Here is a 21863-nt window from a genome sequence, read left to right on the forward strand (position 1 = left end):
TCTACTCGTGGAGGGAGGGGAGGCAATAGATTCATCTTAGGCGGTAAGTGAAGGAACTGTAGGGCTTAGGGCAATAGATTCATCCTTTTTATTGACTTCCTCCTTTTTTGATCCGCTGGAGGTTCAATTAAGGTTGATGTTCAAATGAGTGAAGTTCTTGAATTCTAATTAGAATAGTTGGTTGTGGAGGGTTGTTCTGCGTAGGTTATTCATTCCAGGGCTAATCATTCCATGGTTAAGTATGGTAATACCTAGTAGATACGATTATATTGTGTTTTGGTTTTTCCACCAGTAGGTAGTGGTTAGTGTCCCAAGTAGGGGAGATTTGGGAATTCTCAGATGGAGCATCAGCCATTAAGGGTTTTGTTTAGCTTCTAGGGCTCAGCAGTACATTCAACATGAGTGTGCGGGATATTTAGCGTATGTGGTGGATACGCGGGTCAGGTATCAGACCACAGTTTCCCGAGAGGGTGGGCGATCAACATGAGGTCTAGAGTTAGGCCAGGATTATAGTCTACGGATTACATCAGGAGTTCAAAACCCTAAGTAGGGGGAGAGATGGCTATATGGGAGAGGGCACCCGGATGGGTCCAGGGTTATGCTCAACAAACTTGGGGCGGTCAGGATATACTGAAGGACATCAGGGTGTACCAGTCAGGCCGAAGGCCCGGAGAACGGTCCAGACAAGCTGAAGGCCTGGTTAGGCGGTCCAGTCATGTTGAAGACTTTGTATGTATTTTGTTAGATATACATTCTGATATTGAGCATGTTGTTTTGTGATAGTAACCTATGCAACTGTATGTTAGCTGTGATTGTTAGCTATCACCTATGGAGTGCCCTTAGGGAATGTTGGTGGTCATGTAGGAGAGACTGAAAACTCTTGGGCAACAATTTTTTCTATAAGGAAATCATGTATGGTAGGACTTTTGTATTATGATGCTTGTTAGTGTTGTGTGGGACGGCGATTAGGTCCCCTCAAGGTAGTGAAAAGAGGAGAGTATCTCTAGGACTCATGAGGATGGACAAGCAATGTAATATCAACAAGGTCGGTATGAGATCCGGAGCATTTTGGCCATGGATTGAGGACCTGGTAGGGGCATTCCAGTCAGGGGATGTAGGCAAAATGGCCATGATTAATCCTTTAGTCTCTCTGCGATACTCTTAGTATTGATCCGTTAATGGAGCTCGGAAGACCCATTAATTAATTAGTTTGGATAAAGAATAGTAAAGGGTTGTAGGGAGTGCCAGCCTGGTGTCAGATTGAATCTGTGAAATGTTTGTGCCGTATTCCCGCTTGTTCACAAGTTGTTGTTAGGGATCAGATGTAATGTGGAAGTTCTTGGTTGATCATCTTCTTTCATCGCTCCGAAGATTGGTAATGGCATGGTAAAGAGTCAAAGGTTGTACTAAGGTTTTGGTGTATCATATCGATTCAGATTGTGAAAGGTTTGATATCGAGCTGTTTGAGGGTCTTCTCTGCATGATTTGTGGTAGTTTCAGTCAGAAACTTGGGGTGGATTCATGGACGGCCATTTCAGGATGGCTTATAAGGAAACTTGCATTGGGGATCAGAAATGTATCTGTGTGAGGAATGCACTTTGGAGGTTAGTAAGGTAAGAAGGGGGGAAACTTTTGGATTGTGGGGTGAATGGCGAGTTACAGGTGAAAGGTATAATGTCGTTAATGGGAGGTCGAGGGTTGTTAGGTTAGAGCATCCCTGTCTGTCAGGTTTTGAGAATCGGGTTAGATCTTTCTCCAAATTATCTATGGAAACACATTATATTAAGAGGGTTGAGGCGATCCTACTCGATGCAGTATGCCAATATACCAGGTGCAGGCTGACTGTAAGTCGTAGGCACCGAGAGTCGAGAGGAGGAGTAGGGTTGTGGTAGTAGGCCAAGATACCAGGTACGGGCTGACTGTAAATCATAGGAATGAAGGCCAGGAATAGCGGTAGGGTTGAGGCGGTAGGCCAATGAACAATAGAGAAATTCAATACGGTGGTTGATTGGATTCGACATATTGATATTCCAGTCCGCGGTTGATCGGGCCAGTCTTAGGTGTTGTGGTTATGATTTAGAAGTTGACTGTTACTGAATATAGAATCGGGAGCTGAAGGAAGCATTATCCTGTCAACAAATTTGGGTTCTTCTCCTAGTTTGCCTCCCGCAGTCCATGCTATCTCTAAAAATCCAGTCATCAAATGAGTTCCATTGAAAGAATATATAATCTCTTCTCCAGCAGAGAATTATTGACAGCAGCGTATGATCTATGACTATGTTCTGGTAATTACTCCAGGTTTTCTGGGTGTGATCCGCTTCAGGAAGAAGGGAAATTGGGTTCCCGATATATTGGTCCATTTCAGGTTTTGCCAAGGTTGGAAAGGCAGCGTATCAACTTGGTCTCCCATAGGAGCTCAGTCAGATTCATAGCACTTCCTATGTGTTGCAGTTGTGAAAGTGAATGTCGGGCAAGGATGTCGTGGCATCATTGGGTAATCTTTAGGACGATGAGCACCTGAACTACGTCCAGAGGCCGGTGGCCATCTTATAATGAGAGGTAAAGGTTCTGCATAGCAAAGAGGTACCTTTGGTAAAGATACAAGTGGCTGCATCAGAGGGGATCCGAGTAGGGTTGGGAGTCGGAGGCTGGAATGCTAAAGCGTTGTCCGGATTTATCCACTGCAGCAGGCTTTAAGGACAAAGCCTAGTTCAAGTGGGGGAGAGTTGTAACATCCCGATTTCTGAGAATGAGATTTTAGAGAATTGCATGTAATTAAAGAAACCTACTCGACGAGTTAGAGGACCAACTCATCATGTAGAGATCAGTCAACCCGTGTGGATTATGTGGTCTACTCGACGAGTCGGAGTACCCGAACTCGACGAGTAGGAGTTGAATGGGAAAACCCTAATTTTTAGGGTTTTCACCCTATTTAAAGGACTTAACCCGCATCCTTTGGCCTCCCTTATCACCTCATTAACCAGAGAAGGAAACCCTAGACATTCTTTACCATCACTTTGCGCTTATGAGGCTAAGAGAGTGTTTTTGGTGCATCTGTTGAGTTTAGTCATGGTTGCCCTGCGATTCATGCCAGGTGGAACTCGTCGAGTTAGGGGAGTGCTCGATGCGCCAACAAAAGATCCGAGGGAGTCAGTGAACGCGTTAGACTCGCCGAGTTGCTTTGGTGCACTCGCCGAGTTCGGTCAAAGTTGAACGTTGACCATAGTTGACCAGTGTTGACGTGATAGGGTTAGTCAACCTTAGTTGTAAAAGTGTTAATTAGAGATATATTGTATTATAGGAAGATTATAGTTCGGGGGATCGAGCACGAGTGATTCCAGGGATTTGCGAGTTATCGAGATACACGAGGTGAGTCTTCTCACTATACTCTACCTTGAGTAGGTAACTAGAGTTATGTGATACAATGCTTGTATGCTATATGTGTTATGTGTTGCGCTGCATTATTCTATGTGATTTATGCTGTGCATGTTTACAGAGTTAGAACCTGAGGGTTCACAGAGTTTGGGTGCACGGACCCACAGAGTTATAGCCTCGAGTGGCTAATATGTGTCATATGTGGTATTTTGGGGAACTGACTAAGCTTTGTGCTTACAGTGTTTGGTGTTATTTGTTTCAGGTACTAGTGACGACCGTGGGAAGGTGCCGGCTTGATCAGTACACACACTCGGGATTTTATGTTATGAGATCTTGGGATTTTTGTATGACATGAATTGTATTTCAAACTTGGGTGTTTTTACGAATATTAAATGAATTATGTTTTTTTATAAAATGCGAAAAATTGTTTTGAAATTTACAGTGTTACAAGTTGGTATCAGAGCCTTGGTTTGAGGGATTCGGGTACACCTTCGGGAGTATTTGAACTCAAACTGAGGACTTGGAAAATATTTTCAAAAGAGAACCAAATTTTCTAAAAGAAGTAAAACATTTTTAGAGAAACTCAGAGTAGAAACGTGTGTACGATCAGTCAGCGCCCGAACGGTGATTTCCCAAAATACCCTTATATTATATGTTTATGAGATTGATATGATGTATTCTCTTGCTAGAGTAGGCTAGGTATTCTTATTAGGACTAGATTGCCCTGATTTGTGATGCCTTAGCCTAGGGAGAGGTGAGCTGCTATGAGATGCTTGAGAATGAATAGGTAGCAGAGAGGAGCTTATGAGAGATCTGTTAGAGAGTGATGGAGTACTTGGAATTTGGGATCCGAAGAGGAGGATTTGGGGTGTATACTGAAACGGTGTGGACAGTAGTATTGGGCCCGTACTACTGAAAGCACTGGGGCGGTGTACAGTTCAAGTAAGAACCTTCGGAATGCCAAGGATCAAGGAGGGAAGAGTTGTCGAGTGTGAGTATACTCGAATGGATTCTAATTTATCGTATGTTGTATTTCAGAGGTAGATCATGGTGAGGACACGTCTTATGCCAGAGAGCAGTGGGGCTAGTGATGAGGAGATCCGCCGGATCATCCACGAGGAGGTGGCTGCGGCCATCAGGGCAGAGATACCAGATATGTTCGGGTCTATTAAGACCATGCTGATTGAGACTTTTGACGAGCATTATGCTGCTCTTTCTGAGGCTGCTGTTGCGGTGGCCACTGCAGCTATTGCTGCTGTGAGGCCGCAGGGTGGTGATGCGTTGTTTTTCCGAGAGTTCAGCAACACGAAACCGCCAGAGTTTGACGGATACCAGGACCCGGTGGCGGATATGAGGTGGATTTCAGACATATATGGGTGTTTCTTCACTTGCTCATCTCCTGAGCATTTGAGAGTCCAGTTCGCGCTGAACCAGCTTCGCTTGGGAGCGAAGGACTGGTGGAAGTTTGTGACAACGCACTTTTCTCCTACTGAGCTTGCGGCAGTGACGTGGGAGAGGTTCACTGCCATGTTCCGAGATGAGTACGTTCCCCAGGTGGAGAGGGAGCGTTTGGCCCAGTAGTTTCTGACCCTCAAGCAGGGTATTGAGTCTGTTACGGTGATTACCAGGATGTTCCACGAGAGGGCGATGTTATGCCCTGAGCACGTGTCCACTGAGCAGGCACGCATGAGCCGATATTTGAGTATCTTGAGGCGAGACATTCGGGAGTTCATGGCGAACTCCTCGTACCGTACATTTGCCGAGCTTCAGGCAAATGCGCGGAAGAGGCAGATTGAGCTAGAGACTCAGGCCAGGGAGGAGGCGGAGTTTCAGGGGAGGGATCGGCGACCGACACAGTCCCAGCCAGCAGCCAAGTGGGTCAAGCCCGCTGATCCCAAATCTGGGAGCCAAAAGGGCCGCACTTGTGGGAAGTGCGGCACGGGTCATGATGGAGTATGTAGAGCTGGATCTTGCTACAAATGTGGCAAGGAGGGGCATATGGCCAAGGACTACCCCAAGGGATTTGCAGTATGTTTTCACTGCAACCAGACCGGACACCGAAAGGCGGAGTGTCCGCAGTTGCGGGGATCAACTCAGGGAGCACCTCAGGGATCTGGCCCTGCCGCCATCAGAGTTACCGAGAGTCGGCCAGTGAAGGCCGAGGCACCGAGGGCACGAGGGAGAGATTTTCAGTTGACCGCGGAGGAGGTCCACGCAGCGCCCGATGTCATGGCTGGTATGTTTTCTTTCGTGTATTTATTTCGATGATTGAGATATTATGCTTATATTATGTTATGCGTAGGTACTTTTCTTGTGAATTATGTATCTGCCTTGGTGTTATTTGACTCGGGTGCGAGTCGGTCTTTTGTATCTTTGGCTTTTAGTCAACATATTAGTGTTAGTCGCAAGGCGCTAAGTCGGCCTTTGAGAGTTTCCATAGCTGACGAGAGGGTGATATATGCCACAGAGGTGATCCGTGGGTGTGTATTCGAAATTTTCGGTGTTGAGTTCCCGATTGAATTGGTTCCTATTGCGATGATTAATGTTTGTGTCATTGTGGGCATGGACTGGTTGAGCAGATGCGGTGCGGTTATCGACTGCGAGCGACAACTAATGACCATACGAGACCCTATTGGGGGAGTTCTTATGGTCTACGGTAAGGGTACCCATTCTGGATCAGCGTTTTGTTTGGCCGCTAGGGTGAGGCAGTGTCTACAGCAGGGCTGTAAGGGTTTTGTGGCGTACGTGATGGATACGCGGGTTGATTCCGAGAGGCCGAGGTCAGTGGAGGAGGTTCCGATAGTGCGTGAGTTCCCAGATGTCTTTCCAGAGGAGTTTTCGGGTGTGCCTCCCGTGAGGCAAGTGGAGTTCAGTATCGATTTGGTTCCGGGAGCCGCGCCTATTGCCAAGGTGCCTTATCGCCTTGCACCTTCAGAGATGCAAGAGTTGTCCTCGCAGTTTCAGGAGCTGTTGGGAAAGGGATTTATTCGGCCGAGCAGCTCGCCGTGGGGAGCGCCTATCCTTTTTGTCAAGAAGAAGGATGGTTCACACCGGATGTGCATTGATTACCGAGAGTTGAACAAGCTGACGGTCAAGAACTGTTACCCGTTGCCGAGGATCGACGATTTGTTCGATCAGTTACAAGGAGCATCTTGGTTCTCCAAGATCGATTTGAGGTCTGGATACCATCAGGTGAGGGTGCGAGATGAGGACATCCAGAAGACAGCATTCAGGATGCGTTATGGGCATTACGAGTTTGTGGTGATGCCTTTCGGGCTCACCAATGCCTCGACAGTGTTCATGGATCTCATGAACCGAGTGTGCAGGCCGATGTTGGATCGGTCAGTGATTGTATTCATCGATGACATCTTGGTATATTCGAGATCTAGAGAGCAACATGAGGAGCATTTGAGGGAGATCCTCGGAGTTTTGAGATCGGAGAGGCTTTATGCCAAATTCTCCAAGTGTGATTTATGGTTGCGAGAGGTCCAGTTCCTGGGACATCTCATTAACCAGAAAGGGATATTGGTCGACCCGGCCAAAGTTGAGGCAGTGATGAGATTGGAGGTGTCGAGGTCACCCTCTGAGATCAGGAGTTTTCTAGGGTTGGCCGGCTATTATCGGAGATTTATCAAGGATTTCTCTAAGATCGCAGTGCCACTCACCAGATTGACCCGGAAGGGTGTAGCTTTTTAATGGGGGCCCGAGCAGCAGGCCTCCTTTGAGACGCTTCGCCAAAGGTTATGCGAGGCCCCGGTGTTAGCCCTCCCGGAGGGAATGGAGGACTTTGTGGTATACTATGATGCATCGATCTTGGGGATGGGAGCGATGCTGATGCAGAGAGGGCATGTGATAGCATACGCATCGAGGCAGCTGAAGCCACATGAGACGAGGTATCCCACCTATGACCTAGAGTTGGGGGCAGTGGTGTTCGCCCTCAAGATTTGGCGTCACTATCTATATGGGGTTCGGTGTACGATATACACAAACCATAAGACCCTGAAATATTTGATGGATCAGCCTAACCTAAATATGAGGCAGAGGAGGTGGTTGGATGTGGTTAAGGACTATGATTATGAGATCTTGTACCATCCGGGCAAGGCTAATGTGGTAGCCGACGCCCTGAGTCGCAGGGCGGAGAGCGCCCCATTGCGAGGTGTATGTTTGTGTTTAACCGTGATGGCTCCGATGTTGGACACCATTCGTGGAGCACAGGCTGAGGCCGTGAGGTCGGAGAACTAGAAGAGGGGGCGAGTGGTAGGGTTGGTATCAGAGTTCGTTACCGATGGTCAGGGGCTTATGACATTTCAGGGGCGGATTTGGGTGCCGTTTATGGGAGGGATGCGTACCATTTTGATGGAAGAAGCTCATCGGTCGAAATTCTCAATCCATCCTGGGGCCACTAAGATGTATTTGGATCTGAGGAGGGAGTATTGGTGGCCCTGTATGAATAGGGATGTTGCGTGCTTTGTTGAGAGGTGCTTAACCTGCCGTAGGGTTAAGGCCGAGCACCAGAGACCGCATGGTAGGTTGCACCCATTGGAGGTTCCCAAATGGAAGTGGGAACAGATTACCATGGATTTTATCACCAAGTTGCCAAGGACTGCGAGGGGAGTCGATGCAATTTGGGTGATTGTGGACAGGTTGACGAAGAGCGCCCACTTCCTTGCTATTAGTGAGAGCTCCTCCGCAGAGAAGTTAGCAGAGATGTACGTGAGGGAAGTGGTATCTCGGCATGGGGTGCCGAGCTCGATTGTCTCATACCGGGATGTACGTTTCACTTCCAGATTCTGGAAGAAGTTTCATGAGGAGCTCGGTACTAGGATGCATTTTAGTACCGCATATCACCCTCAGACAGACGGACAGAGTGAGCGGACGATTCAGACGCTCGAGGATATGCTCCGAGCATGTGTGATGGATTTCAGGGGGAGTTAGGATACGTACTTGCCATTGGCAGAGTTTTCTTACAACAACAGCCATCATTCGAGCATTGGTATGCCACCCTTTAAGCTGTTGTATGGGAGGAGGTGTCGGACACCCATTTGCTGGGGAGAAGTTGGACAGCGTGTTATGGGCAGTACTGAGATCGTACTTCAGACGACAGAGCAGATCCAGCAGGTCAGAGAGAGGTTGTTGACCGCTCAGAGTCGTCAGAAGAGTTATGCGGACAGACGTCGGTCCGAGTTGGAGTTTCAGGTCGGCGACTTTGTGCTCTTGAAGGTATCTCCTTGGAAAGGAGTGATTCGATTCAGGAAGAGGGGCAAGTTGGGGCCCCGATATATTGATCCATTTCGGGTGGTCGCGAGGGTAGGTAGGGTAGCCTATCGTTTGGAATTGCCATCAGAGTTGGAGCAGATTCACGACACTTTCCATGTGTCGCAATTGCGGAAGTGTATAGCCGATGAGTCGATAGTGGTTCCATTAGAGGATATCCAGGTGGATGCGAGCCTGAATTATGCTGAGAGACCAATGGCAATCAGATATCGGAAAATCAAGGTTTTGAGGAACAAGGAGGTACCCATGGTTTTGGTTCAGTGGCAGCATCGGAAGGGATCCGATATGACTTGGGAGCCAGAGCATGAGATGCGCGAGCAGCATCCGGAGTTATTTGCAGAGCGAGACTTTGAGGGTGAAGTCTATTTCTAGTGGGGGAGAATTGTAATAGCCCGGATTCCCAGGTATTATTCATTCTTATATTTTTGGTATTTTGTGAGGAGACTCGGTGAGTTGGAGCTCAAACTCGCCGGGTAAGATCGCGATTTGGACGAGGGTTCGCGTCTGTACTCGGCGAGTCCAAGGAGTGGACTTAGCGAGTCCACGCTGTTTAATGAAACCCTAATTCTCCGGGTTTGGAGCCTATTTAAGGGCACTTATAGCCTCCCATTGCGGCTACCAGTCCCTTGAGAGAACCCTAAGAGAGCTAATTCGTTTTGGGAGAGAGGAAGTCACTTTTGAGCCTTTGTATTCTTTGTTTAGCAAGAGGAAGGCGGCAAGAGCAAGGAGGAGGTGAGATTCCAGCAGATCCAGAGTCCAGAGGCTTCATTTTGAGGTAATGGTTCGAATCTCCTTCAGTTATAGGGTAGATCTTTAGAGTTAGGGTTTTATAACCCCTTTGGAGAGTGATTATGTGGAGCAAATGGTCCCTCTTCGATTTTGTGCCTTGGATCTGGACTCAAAGAGGTCCAGAGACCTTAACCATTGGAGCTTTTTGGGTTATTATGGAGCCATTGGACGTAGGTGGTTATTTTTGGGACCAAATCACCTTTTGATGCCTTGTGGGGGTTATACAAGCATCAAGTTCCAAACTTTACGTGACATTCATGCTTGGGAAGGCCAGATCTATGGTTTGGGAAAGCAGATCTGACCTCAGAAGGTCAATAAAAATGTGTGCATGGCATGAACTCGCTGAGTTGTTCTTGGGACTCGGCGAGTAGGGTTGGGGTTTCACGTAAAGTGTTCAGCGAGTGGACTTGCCGGGTTGGGGGTTAACCCAGTGAGTCAGGGAGAGTCAATATAGGGTTGAGTCAAGTCGGAACTCGCCGAGTTATTCTTGAGACTCGGCGAGTTGACTCATGGTTGCCCTGCGATTCATGCCAGGTGGAACTCGTCGAGTTAGGGGAGTGCTCGACGTGCCAAGAAAGATCCGAGGGAGTCAGTGAACGCGTTAGACTCGCCGAGTTGCTTTGGTGCACTCGCCGAGTCCGGTCAAAGTTGAACGTTGACCAGAGTTGACCAGTGTTGACTTGATAGGGTTAGTCAACCTTAGTTGTAAAAGTGTTAATTAGAGATATATTGTATTATAGGAAGATTATAGTTCGGGGGATCGAGCACGAGTGATTCCAGGGATTTGCGAGTTATCGAGATACACGAGGTGAGTCTTCTCACTATACTCTACCTTGAGTAGGTAACTAGAGTTATGTGATACAGTGCTTGTATGCTATATATGTGTTATGTGTTGCACTGCATTATTCTATGTGATTTATGCTGTGCATGTTTACAGAGTTAGAACCTGAGGGTTCACAGAGTTTGGGTGCACGGACCCACAGAGTTATAGCCTCGAGTGGCTAATATGTGTTATATGTGGTATTTTGGGGAACTCACTAAGCTTTGTGCTTACAGTGTTTGATGTTATTTGTTTAAGGTACTAGTGACGACCATGGGAAGGCACCGGCTTGATCTATACACACACTCGGGATTTTATGTTATGAGATCTTGGGATTTTTGTATAACATGAATTGTATTTCAAACTTGGGTGTTTTTACGAATATTAAATGAATTATGTTTTTTTTATAAAATGCGAAAAATTGTTTTGAAATTTACGGTGTTACAAGTTGGTATCAGAGCCTTGGTTTGAGGGATTCGGATACACCTTCGGGAGTATTTGAACTCAAACTGAGGACTTGGAAAATATACTGCATACTGCATCGGGTCGTAGACCGGAACACATAACAAATAAATCCTGTCTATGCCACAAAGGCATCAAACATACTAACTACTGCATCGGACCGAAGTCTGGAAACTACTACTAGCTAAACGGGTCGGCATTGTGGCCTTATACCCGTTCCTACTGGAAGGAAACTCACCTAAACTGCTGAGCTCTGCTGATAACATTCTGGCTGCTAACCAACAACCCTCTGAGGCGCTGCTCCTCTAGCTCTCCGTGCTACCAATATCAATATAACACTTAGTCTGACAGTCCTCCAAAAGTCAAGTAAGTCAACTCTTGTCGAAGTCAAAGTCCTGGTCAAAGTCAACCTTCCAGGTTGACCCTACTCGCCGAGTTAGCCTACTGACTCGCCGAGTTCATAAGCTCAGAAACCCCTTTCATTCGCGACTCGACTTGCCGAGTCAGATCATGACTCGCCGAGTCTACTGATTTTCGAGTCCTGACCTGTCCAACTCATTGGGTCCCCACTCAACCTACTGATCCGAGTCTTAACTCGAAGGGTTTTGGGGTTTCGCGACTTGACTCGCCGAGTCCAAGAACAGACTCGCCGAGTCCAAGGCAATCTTCAACAGACTCGACGAGTTGTTCATCGAACTCGTCGTGTCCCTCCTAATCTTCATGCTACTCGCTGAGTCCACTCGAAGGACTCGCCGAGTCTATTAAGTCCTTCATACATTCAGAGGCTTTTTGAGTCATGCAGTGACTCCAAACTGTATATCAACTATTCCAAAGCCTATTCCCCACGAAAAGTTGCAACCTTTACGTGTAGCTAAGGAGATCAAGGCTCAAAACACTACAAACTAGGGTTTAAGACAAAGAGGCTTAACAACCAACCCAAAGACTGATGCTTTACGACATTTAGGACCTTCCCACCACTAGATCTGAAGTGGCAACCTCGTATCCAAGCCCTAAACCCGAAATGGATCTCAAACAACCATAAAACCCCCAAATCTCATAACAAAATGGACCTAGATGTAAAGGAGGGAAGATAACAGCTTATTACCTCCAAGATGAGCACAAACTGAAATAGTTCTCGGATCTACACCTCTCCTTTGAAGCAATCCTCTTGATCTTCAAGTTCCTTCCAAAGATTCCCTCCTCTAAAGCTATTTTCTCTCAAATGATGGAAGCTCACTCGAAATCTAGGATTTACAGGTTCTCTAGGGTGATATAGAGGCTGAGGAAGGGACATAACATCCCTTATATAGGGTACAACCCCCAGGATTAGGGTTTGTCTCTTCAGACCGAACTCGCCGAGTCCATTCTCCGACTCGCCGAGTCGGTCACTTACTCCTTGATTCGGATCCCGCTCGGACTCGTCGAGTTCCCCCTTGGGACTCGACGAGTTGACCCTTTGACTTAGGGTTTTCTCTCCTTTCTTGGACTTTCTGATTTTGGGTGTTACAATTTATTAAAAAAATCTTCGATTTAAAAATAAAATAAAAAAAAAAGTTTTATAATCTCTAAGTATTTTTTTATGCGTTTTTATGATTTTTAGGGTTTTTTATTTTCCAAATAACCTTTCACTATATATATATATATATATATATATATATATATATATATATATATATATATATATATATATATATATATATATATATATATGTAATTTTCATTTAATATTTTGATTAATCAAATATAATGTACAATATCATTCCAACTATATTATAAATAAGTAAAACATATATTTTATATGGATGAATAATTTTTTGAAGTGAATATATATATATATATATATATATATATATATATATATATATATATATATATATATATATATAGTGTAAACGTAAAAACATTATTTTTACTATAAACATTATATATATATATATATATATATATATATATATATATATATATATATATATATATATATATATATATGGGATAATTCAAATAAAAACTATAAATATTGTGTAAACGTAAAAACATTATTTTTATATTATTATTCTGCAATGAATTTTGTATCCATGACTTTATATTATTATTCAGCTTTGAATAAATGAATAGTCATAGGTAAAAACTTAAAATAGAATTTACTATAAAAATACACATATATAAATTTATAAGAGAATAATAACATTATAATGAGTATATGAATAATTAAACGTTAATATTCATATTATAATTAGTTTAACAATACACATATACAACATTTATTATAGAATAATAATATAAACATAATGTTTTTTTGGCTTTTCATAATATTTACTGTTTTTATTTGAACTTTTATATATATATATATATATATATATATATATATATATATATATATATATATATATATATATATATATATATATATATATATATTGGAGTGTACATGTACTTTAGAAATTAAATTTTTTAACAATAAATAAAAGATAATAAATTTACATTGGAGTGTGTTATGGTAATATAAATTTAAAGGTGGTTTTAACAACCGTTTCTCTTTTTCTTCACATTCTTAACCATTTCTAAATTCAAATTTTGATAATAAAAATATCAAAAAACATATTTTGCTAATATGAAACAATTTCTCATGTATTATCAATTATTATAATGTAGTTCAAAGTTTGGTTGAATTCTTGTCTAAATATAAGGTTAAGGTAGCACAATCTCACATGTTTTTCTTGTTTTCACGTTTTCATAAATTATTTGTAATTTCATGTGTGTATATATATATATATATATATATATATATATATATATATATATATATATATATATATATATATAACCTATTTATTATTATTATTATTAGTTAAAGCATTAAAGATTTTGGCTATTAGTGGAATGCAACGGAAGGACAAAGGGTTGTGCTATAAGTACTCTCCTTAAACATTTTTACCCCTTCTAATATTATTATTATTATTGGCTATTAGTTAAAACATTAAAGATTTTGGATATTAGTGGAAAGTAAATGATGGACAAGGATTGTGCTATAAGTTCTCCCCTTAAACATTTTTACCCCTTATAAAATCAAAATTTTGACATTTGATTTGATATTAATTTTTTTTTGTTGTTTTTTTTGTTTTGCAATTTTTTTTTGTTTTCCAGATTTGTTTTTTTGTTTTTTTGTTATTTTCAGTTATTATTATTATTATTATTATTATTATAAATTTTGCACAAAATTTTAACATCCGGACGACAATGTAAATTCAAATGGTTATATAAAATCGGAAGCATTGTATAGCGCTCGACTAAATGTTTTCAATCCGCATAACGCACCTTGCAATTAGAATACCGTACCAATTAATATCCATAATTAATAGGGACAAACTTTGTTTTTGTTCCGATTTTATATAGTCGTTCAAATTTATAATGTTCGATTTATAAAATGTTCGCAATTTTTAATAATAATAAAAATAAAAATATTAATATTAAAATATAAAAACCTATTTAAAAACCTATTTTATATAGCCGATAGAATTTATAATGTTGTCCGAATATTAGAATTTTGTACGGATTTTATAAAAACAACAAAAAGAACAACAACAACAATAATAATAATAATAATAATAATAAAAAGAATTAAAACAACAAAAAAAGGAAAAAAAAACAACAAAAAACAAAAAATCAAATCAGAGTGGTGAAATTGGAAAATATGGAAGGTACTTATAGAAATAAGTTTGATTTTGACTAGAGTAGACTATCGCTTAGCAATATTTTATGTTTTTCATATTATTTACTGTTTTTATTTGAATATATATATATATATATATATATATATATATATATATATATATATATATATATATATATAAATAATATTGAGTGTACATGTACTTTAGAAATTAAATTTATTAACAATAAATTAAAGATAATAAATTTACATTGGAGTGAGTTCCGGTAATATAAATTTAAAGGTGGTTTTAACATCCGTTTCTCTTTTTCTTCATGTTTTTAACCATTTCTAAATTCAAGTTTTCATAATAAAAATATCAAAAAACATATTTTCTTAATATGAAACAATTTTACATTTATTATCAATTATTATTATGTAGTTCAAAGTTTGACTGAATTCTTGTCTAAAATATAGGGTTGGGGTAGCACAATCTCATAAGTTTTTATTGTTTTCGTGTTTTTACAAATTACTTATAATTTCATATATTTATTAAAAAAACCTTTTTTTTATTATTATTTTTAGTTAAAACATTAAAGATTTTGGCATTTAGTGGAAAGTAACGGATGGACGGAGGTTTAATATAAATTTTAACATTGGAGTGGGTTACGGTAATATAAATTTAAAGGTGGTTTGAACATCTGTTTGTCTTTTTCTTCACGTTTTTAACCATTTCTAAATTCAAGTTTTTGTGTTTTTATAAATTATTTATAATTTCATACATTTATTAAAAAACCTTTTTTATTATTATTATTTTTAGTTAAAGCATTAAAGATTTTGGCATTTAGTGGAAAGTAAGGGATGGAAGGAGGTTTAATACAATATAAGTTTGTTGAATTCTTATCTAAAATATAAGGTTAAAATATAAGGTTGAGGTATAAGGTTGAGGTATCAGATCCTTATAGGTTTTTATTGTTTTTGTTTTCATAAATTATTTATAATTTCATATATTTATTAAAAAAAAACCTTTTTTATTATTATTATTTTTAGTTAAAGCATTAAAGATTTTGGCATTTAGTGGAAAGTAACGGATGGGGGAGGTTTAATTAATACAATATAAGTTTGACTTTGACCAGAGTAGACTGTGTCTTTAGCAAAAGCAAAACCCTTTACATTTTTTGAAAAACATGTTAAATATTTATGATGTCATGTTGGTCTTGTTTTCTACGAGAGTATCCCTATCCTCACCGCCAGCCAGCCCCTACACTCTCCTCCTTATTTAAGCACACAGCCTTCAACACCAGTCCATACTCTCCAACTTCATCTCTCTTGCTTTTATCTTCCATTCTAATCCACACATTAACATGAACTATCCAAGCGATTGGCCCGAACCGGTTGTCCGGGTCCAATCCTTGTCAGAAACCGGAGACACCGTCATCCCAGACCGTTATATCAAACCGCCACTTGAACGGCCGTCTCCTTCGTTTAACACAGGATCATCAGACAACTTAAACATCCCTTTGATCGATCTTCATCTTTCTGACCACCCTACAATCCAAAAGGCCACCATGGATGAAATCTCTGTAGCATGTCGTGAGTGGGGATTTTTTCAGGTGGTAAATCATGGGATTAGTCCTGAACTGGTGGACGGTGTTCGTGAAATTTGGAGGGAATTCTTTCATCAACCGATGGAAATGAAGCAAGATTATGCAAACGCACCCACAACTTACGAAGGGTATGGTAGCAGACTAGGGATACAAAAGGGTGCAATTCTTGATTGGAGTGATTACTTTTTCCTTCACTATCTTCCTTCAAATCTTAAAGATCATAACAAGTGGCCTTCACAACCACCTTTTCTAAGGTATTCCTTTATTTGAACACGTGACTAATTAGTAATCACATATATAGATTATTATATTATATATATTTGCTTTCACATCTTGTATTATATATTCAGGGACATGGTGGAGGAATATTCAAAGGAGATTGTGAGGCTTGGTAAGATTTTGCTGAAGGTGTTCTCGATAAACCTTGGGTTAGAAGAAGATTATCTGCAAAAGGCATTTGGTGATGACGACATAGGAGCATGTTTGAGAGTGAACTTCTACCCGAAATGCCCACAACCCGACTTGACCCTAGGATTATCCTCACATTCGGACCCAGGTGGTATGACTTTCTTACTTCCCGATGAGAATGTTACTGGGCTCCAGGTTCGAAAAGGTGGCGAGTGGATCACAGTAAAACCCGCCCGACATGCAATGGTTGTTAACATCGGAGATCAAATCCAGGTATTATATACATCTTCTACTTCTATACTTTATGAGTGGTTTGGTATGATTAAAATATATAAAACTCCATCATGTAAAAAATATAAAAAGTACACATAGATAATATTGTTTATTTCTCAATACAGGAAAACGGAATAGAACTGTTTATTGTTTTTCTTAATGGTAAGCAATTAGTTCAATTAAAAACTTGGAGAAAAGAAAAAAGAAACTAATATAATATATGGAATTTAATTTAATTATTATTTACACTATGTAATAATATTTAATGTCAAATCTCCCAAATAAAGGTGTAACAACCTTTTACTTAATGCATTTTAAACAAGTTGCTTAAGTTTTGATTACTAGCTAGCTGTTTCGTGGGGTATTTTGGCCCAAGTTTTTTTTGTCTAGTTAAGAAGTTGATTTGTATTAGGTTAACTTTTTTCGTAAAAAAAATAAAAATATAAATAATATTCAATTTTATGAATAGTTTGTTAAAATGAAAATTTTAAGTTTATATTACATATTTAGCTATCGTACTCTATATCTAACGTATTTTAAACTTCTTGATAGAATTGAAGTAATGAATACTTTGTATATTTAAACTAATTTTTAATTGATATGTTTGTGAAATAATTTATATACAAAATCCAGATTTGGTATATATTGAATGTGTTCTGAACAAAATAAAAAACAATTTTTTGAGATATGGTAAGAGTTGGGCAAACAAAGATGTAAGTGGACACGTACTTTAATAGGAAAAAGAGAATCTATCTTATTTATTATTTGATATATATTGGTAAATAATAAAAATTAAAAATAAAAACATGTTTTTGACATGAGTATTGGGTGCGGGTATGTCAAAAGGCTCATGCAGGGTCATTATCAATCTCTTCATGGCCATTAAGACTCTTGGCCGTAGTTTTTGGAATACCATCTTTTATGCCGTTTTGTTTGTGTAGTTTGGATAATAGATTTGATTGTTTCAAACCGTAGAAAATTCAAAATTATATAAGACATTTATGTATTATATGAGTTAATTTAAAAAAAATTAAATATAGTTCAATTTATAAGAAAATTAATGAGTTATTATAATATAAATGTTTTTTATTTTTTAAATTTAAACAAATAAAAAAAACTAATAAACTTTAATTTTTAGAAATTTGAAATTAAAAGTTAAACTCATTAATGAAATTAATATCCATTTATTACTACATTTGTTATAATTATTATATTAAATCATTATGTAGAATTTACTAAAATAGAAAAACTCATAAAATTATAATTATTATATTAAATCATTATGTAGAATTTACTAAAATAGAAAAACTCATAAAATGACAAATGAAAAAAAAAAAATCAAAATAACCAACAAATAACATTTGATAATTTGAAAGAAAGTGTAACAAGTGGCAAAAAAAACCTTTATTTGTTATATATATATATATATATATATATATATATATATATATATATATATATATATATATATATATATATATATATATATATATATATATATATATATACAGAGAGAGAGAGAGAGAGGAGTTATTGTGCCAACTAAAAAAAGCAAGTGAATTTGTAGACTCAAAATCAACTCATTATTTCTCTAACACCAAAAACATCAATTTTCTCAAAATGGTAAGTTTAAACCATATTTTAGCTAAAAAAAAAGATTTGACAATTTCTTTATTTATTTTCGAAATTTGCATGTATACACAATCAATAGTTGTATGGACTGTTGATGAACACACTCATCAGCCATATGAACTTCAGATGTGCACAATCAGCAGTCATATGGATTGTTGATGAGCAACTAGAAGTCCACATGACCGCTGATTGTGCTCATTAGCAGTTTATATAACTGTTAATTGTGTTCATGAGTAATCATACCAAAAAAAAATCAAAAAAAAAAAAATCACCAAATCTTTTTTATAGCCTAGATATGGCTTAGACACGTAATTTTGAGAAGATTGATATTTTTATTGTTGAAAAATGATTAGTTGATTATAACTTCGTAAGTTCTCATAAACTTTTGGTTTTCAAAAGAACATGGTTCTCTCTCTCTCTCTATCTCTCTCTCTCTCTCTCTCTCTCTCTATATATATATATATATATATATATATATACACACACACACACACACACATAGAGAGAGAGAGAGAGAGAGAGAGAGAAGAGGAGGACTTATGCAAAAATGTAAATAATTTCCTAAAACACGAAAACAAAGAAAACCTATAAAATTGTGTCGCTTCAACATTATATTTTGGATAAGAATTCATCTAAACTTTGAAGTGCATGGTGATAATCAATGATACATCAGAAATTGTTTCATATTAGCAAATCATGTTTTTTCACATTTTTATTATGAAAATTTGAATTAAAAAGTGGTTAAGAACGTGAAAAAAAAAATAGTTGTTAAAACCACATTTAAATCTATATTACCATAACACCCTCCAATGTAAATTTATTATTTTGAATTTATTGCTAATAAATTTAATTTCTAAGACCGGAAGGAATGGGAGGGAAGCTTCCTTCACTTTTGGTAGACCATATCCCTCTTTCCCTCACTCTCATTTCCCTCACCTAAAAGTCAAGGAGTGGGTGGAAAGCCCTTCCTTCACTTTTTTTTTATAAATATATTTCATATATATATTATACTCATTTTGTAGGGAATTAAAACCATAAATGTTGATATATTCTTTTAGTATGTATATAATTTTACAAATATTAAATTTTTTTTGACCAATAGCATGAAAGGAGAGAGTGCAGCACCCCCTCCCCCCCATCTCTTTCCCGCACATGTTTTCCCTCACCTTTCCGTCATCCACGGAGTGGTGTGCAGGAGTGAGGGAAGCTTCTCTCACCCATTTCCCGCATCCACTCCGTCCGGCCTAAAGTGCATGTGTCTGGTTTTTAGAAGATAAAATTTGTTTTCGTATTTTCGTAAAATATTTATGTTTTCGAATGAACATACTTGTGTGTGTATATATATATATATATATATATTAACTTTTCTTATATGTAACCTATCATTTTTTTACCATACCTCACTCAAGTTTCTTTATCTTTCACCATCTTTGTTATAGTATCTATATAATTTTCAAATTCCATATAGTTCAAAGTTTAATTTTGTAATAAAACCGCTTTTAAACCGAGATCACGTTTATACCAACATGTATATCATTTTTAAAGCACAAAAAATAATAAACTTTTTTTGTTGTTGTTGTTTTTTTGTTTTTTTTTTTGTTGTTTTGTATAAATTAAAGCACTAATCTTTAAATTATAAATGTTAAAAAGAAAAAATTTAAAGAAGTTTTTTATTTTGGTAAATTGTGAATCGAATGTGTATGCATACGTATAAAAAATGATGAACTTTAATATTTTTGTTTTTTTTTTTTTTAAATAATGCTTGAAAAAAAAATCAACATCGCATGTAGGCATATAATCAAAAATATAATATTTGAAAATAAATAAATTGTGTTGTTGTTTATGGATATATATCATTTTTAAAACATAAAACATATAAGCTTTGACATTTAAGAAAAAAAAAACTAAAACTCTAAAAGTTAAAAAAAAAAAAAAAAAAAAAATCATTCAGGCATGTAGATCGTGTAAATTGTAAAAAGACAATATTTTCAAAGATTTTTTTTGAATTGCTATTTATACCACTTTTTTTAATTATAATTCTTGTTTTCTATATATATTTTTAAATGAAGTACTAAAAAGGCTTTTTTTTTTTTATAAATAATAATAATAATAATTCATGCATGGATATTTTCTTTTTTCCTTGTTTAAGTGAAATAAGAATCTAAATCAAACATAATGAATTATTAGATCGATAAAAAATAAGATTATTCATAAGAAAATAAATCCCAAGAAAACAACATGATTCATTTTTCAATAAATTAAGCAAATATTTATTTTTATGATAATTTTAATAAATAATAACAAAATCATTGGAAAATTAATCATTAAGAGATGTTTTTTGGTGAATTTTTTTTATGAATCTTTTTTTTATTCATCTAATGATTAATTTTTTTGGTTCATCAAAAAATATGTATTTAAAAACTTCTTACCTTTCTACTGAAAATTTCTTTCTTACGGATCTCTCTCTCTCTCTCTCTCTCTATATATATATATATATATATATATATATATATATATATATATATATATATATATATATATATATATATATATATATATATATATATATGGAATGGTAGCCAATGTGAACATAAAAGCAAGCAAAAGTATTGTTATCAATAATTACATATTTTCCCCTATTAAATATAGGATTAAGAGTAAAGAAAGTTAATGGTTCCAAGAATGTGAACAAATAAAATAATGTGGCACTTATTCGTTTGGATTAGTATGCTATTTATTTTAAATTTTAAATTACTTATTGGTGGAATACTTTAAGAACTTACAGAACAGTATTATCTGTCATCAGAACATGCAAGTATTGTAATTACATAACTTCATTTTCATAATATATATGTTGAATTACATACTTTTATGATAATTATATCTTTTTTGCTGAACATTTTACGTATTCAATTAATAATCAAATTCATTTTCTATGAGTTCGTGATGAATAAATTTTAAAAATTAGTTTAACATATGAAATGAAAAAAAAAAAGTTGTCCGAATTGTAGGAAGTATGCATTATGTGTAACTGTAAAGCGTAATTAAATTCATGTATATATAATTTTGTAGATTTTAACCAATGCGATATACAAAAGCGTGGAGCACAGGGTGATAGTAAACCCAGATAAAGAAAGAGTGTCGTTAGCCTACTTCTTCAATCCCAAGTGTGATGTACTTATTGCACCTGCATCAGAGCTCGTTACGTCGAAGACACCTGCCCTTTACCAATCAATGACTTATGATGAATATAGACGTTTTATCCGAACTAAAGGCATACAAGGAAAATCCCAAGTCGAGTCTTTAAAATTTCCAAAATGAGTCATTTTGTTTAACGAATCTTGTTCTTATGACTTTTTTCTTTTTTCATGATAAAAGGATGTGTCCATACATATTTGGGGCTCTACACAAAAGAAGAAAACGAGGCTAAAATTATATAAAGGATGATGGTCTTTTTGTTTTTGTTTTTTTTTTAATGGAGACCTTATTATAAATTTATTCATAGATTGGTTTTTAATAGTTTATTTATTTTATCACTTAGGTACAACATGATATTATTTTAACTTATAAAAGA

The 21863-nt window shown here is 37.3% G+C and overlaps 1 protein-coding gene across 1 annotated transcript; it reads left to right on the top strand.

Moving 5' to 3' along the window:
* The first annotated feature begins 15624 nt into the window (after nt 1-15624).
* LOC145010982 (jasmonate-induced oxygenase 2-like) lies at nt 15625-21791 on the top strand. Its single transcript, XM_078969582.1, has 3 exons — nt 15625-16230; nt 16327-16657; nt 21362-21791. Exons 1-3 carry the CDS (start codon nt 15734-15736, stop codon nt 21608-21610), a joined length of 1077 nt encoding a protein of 358 aa, XP_078825708.1. The 5' UTR covers nt 15625-15733; the 3' UTR covers nt 21611-21791.
* The last annotated feature ends 72 nt before the right edge of the window (nt 21792-21863 follow it).

Source organism: Lactuca saligna, chromosome 8, assembly GCF_052625555.1.
Source record: "Lactuca saligna cultivar CGN05327 chromosome 8, ASM5262555v1, whole genome shotgun sequence".
In the NCBI taxonomy this organism is placed as follows: domain Eukaryota; kingdom Viridiplantae; phylum Streptophyta; class Magnoliopsida; order Asterales; family Asteraceae; genus Lactuca; species Lactuca saligna.

Excerpts from the sequence above, each read along its gene's own strand:
- LOC145010982 (XM_078969582.1), top strand. The coding sequence starts at position 15,734 with ATGAACTATCCAAGCGATTGGCCCGAACCGGTTGTCCGGGTCCAATCC. Across the intron at positions 16,231-16,326 it reads TCACAACCACCTTTTCTAAG|GGACATGGTGGAGGAATATT; the intron begins GTATTCCTTTAT and ends TTATATATTCAG. Across the intron at positions 16,658-21,361 it reads ACATCGGAGATCAAATCCAG|ATTTTAACCAATGCGATATA; the intron begins GTATTATATACA and ends ATAATTTTGTAG.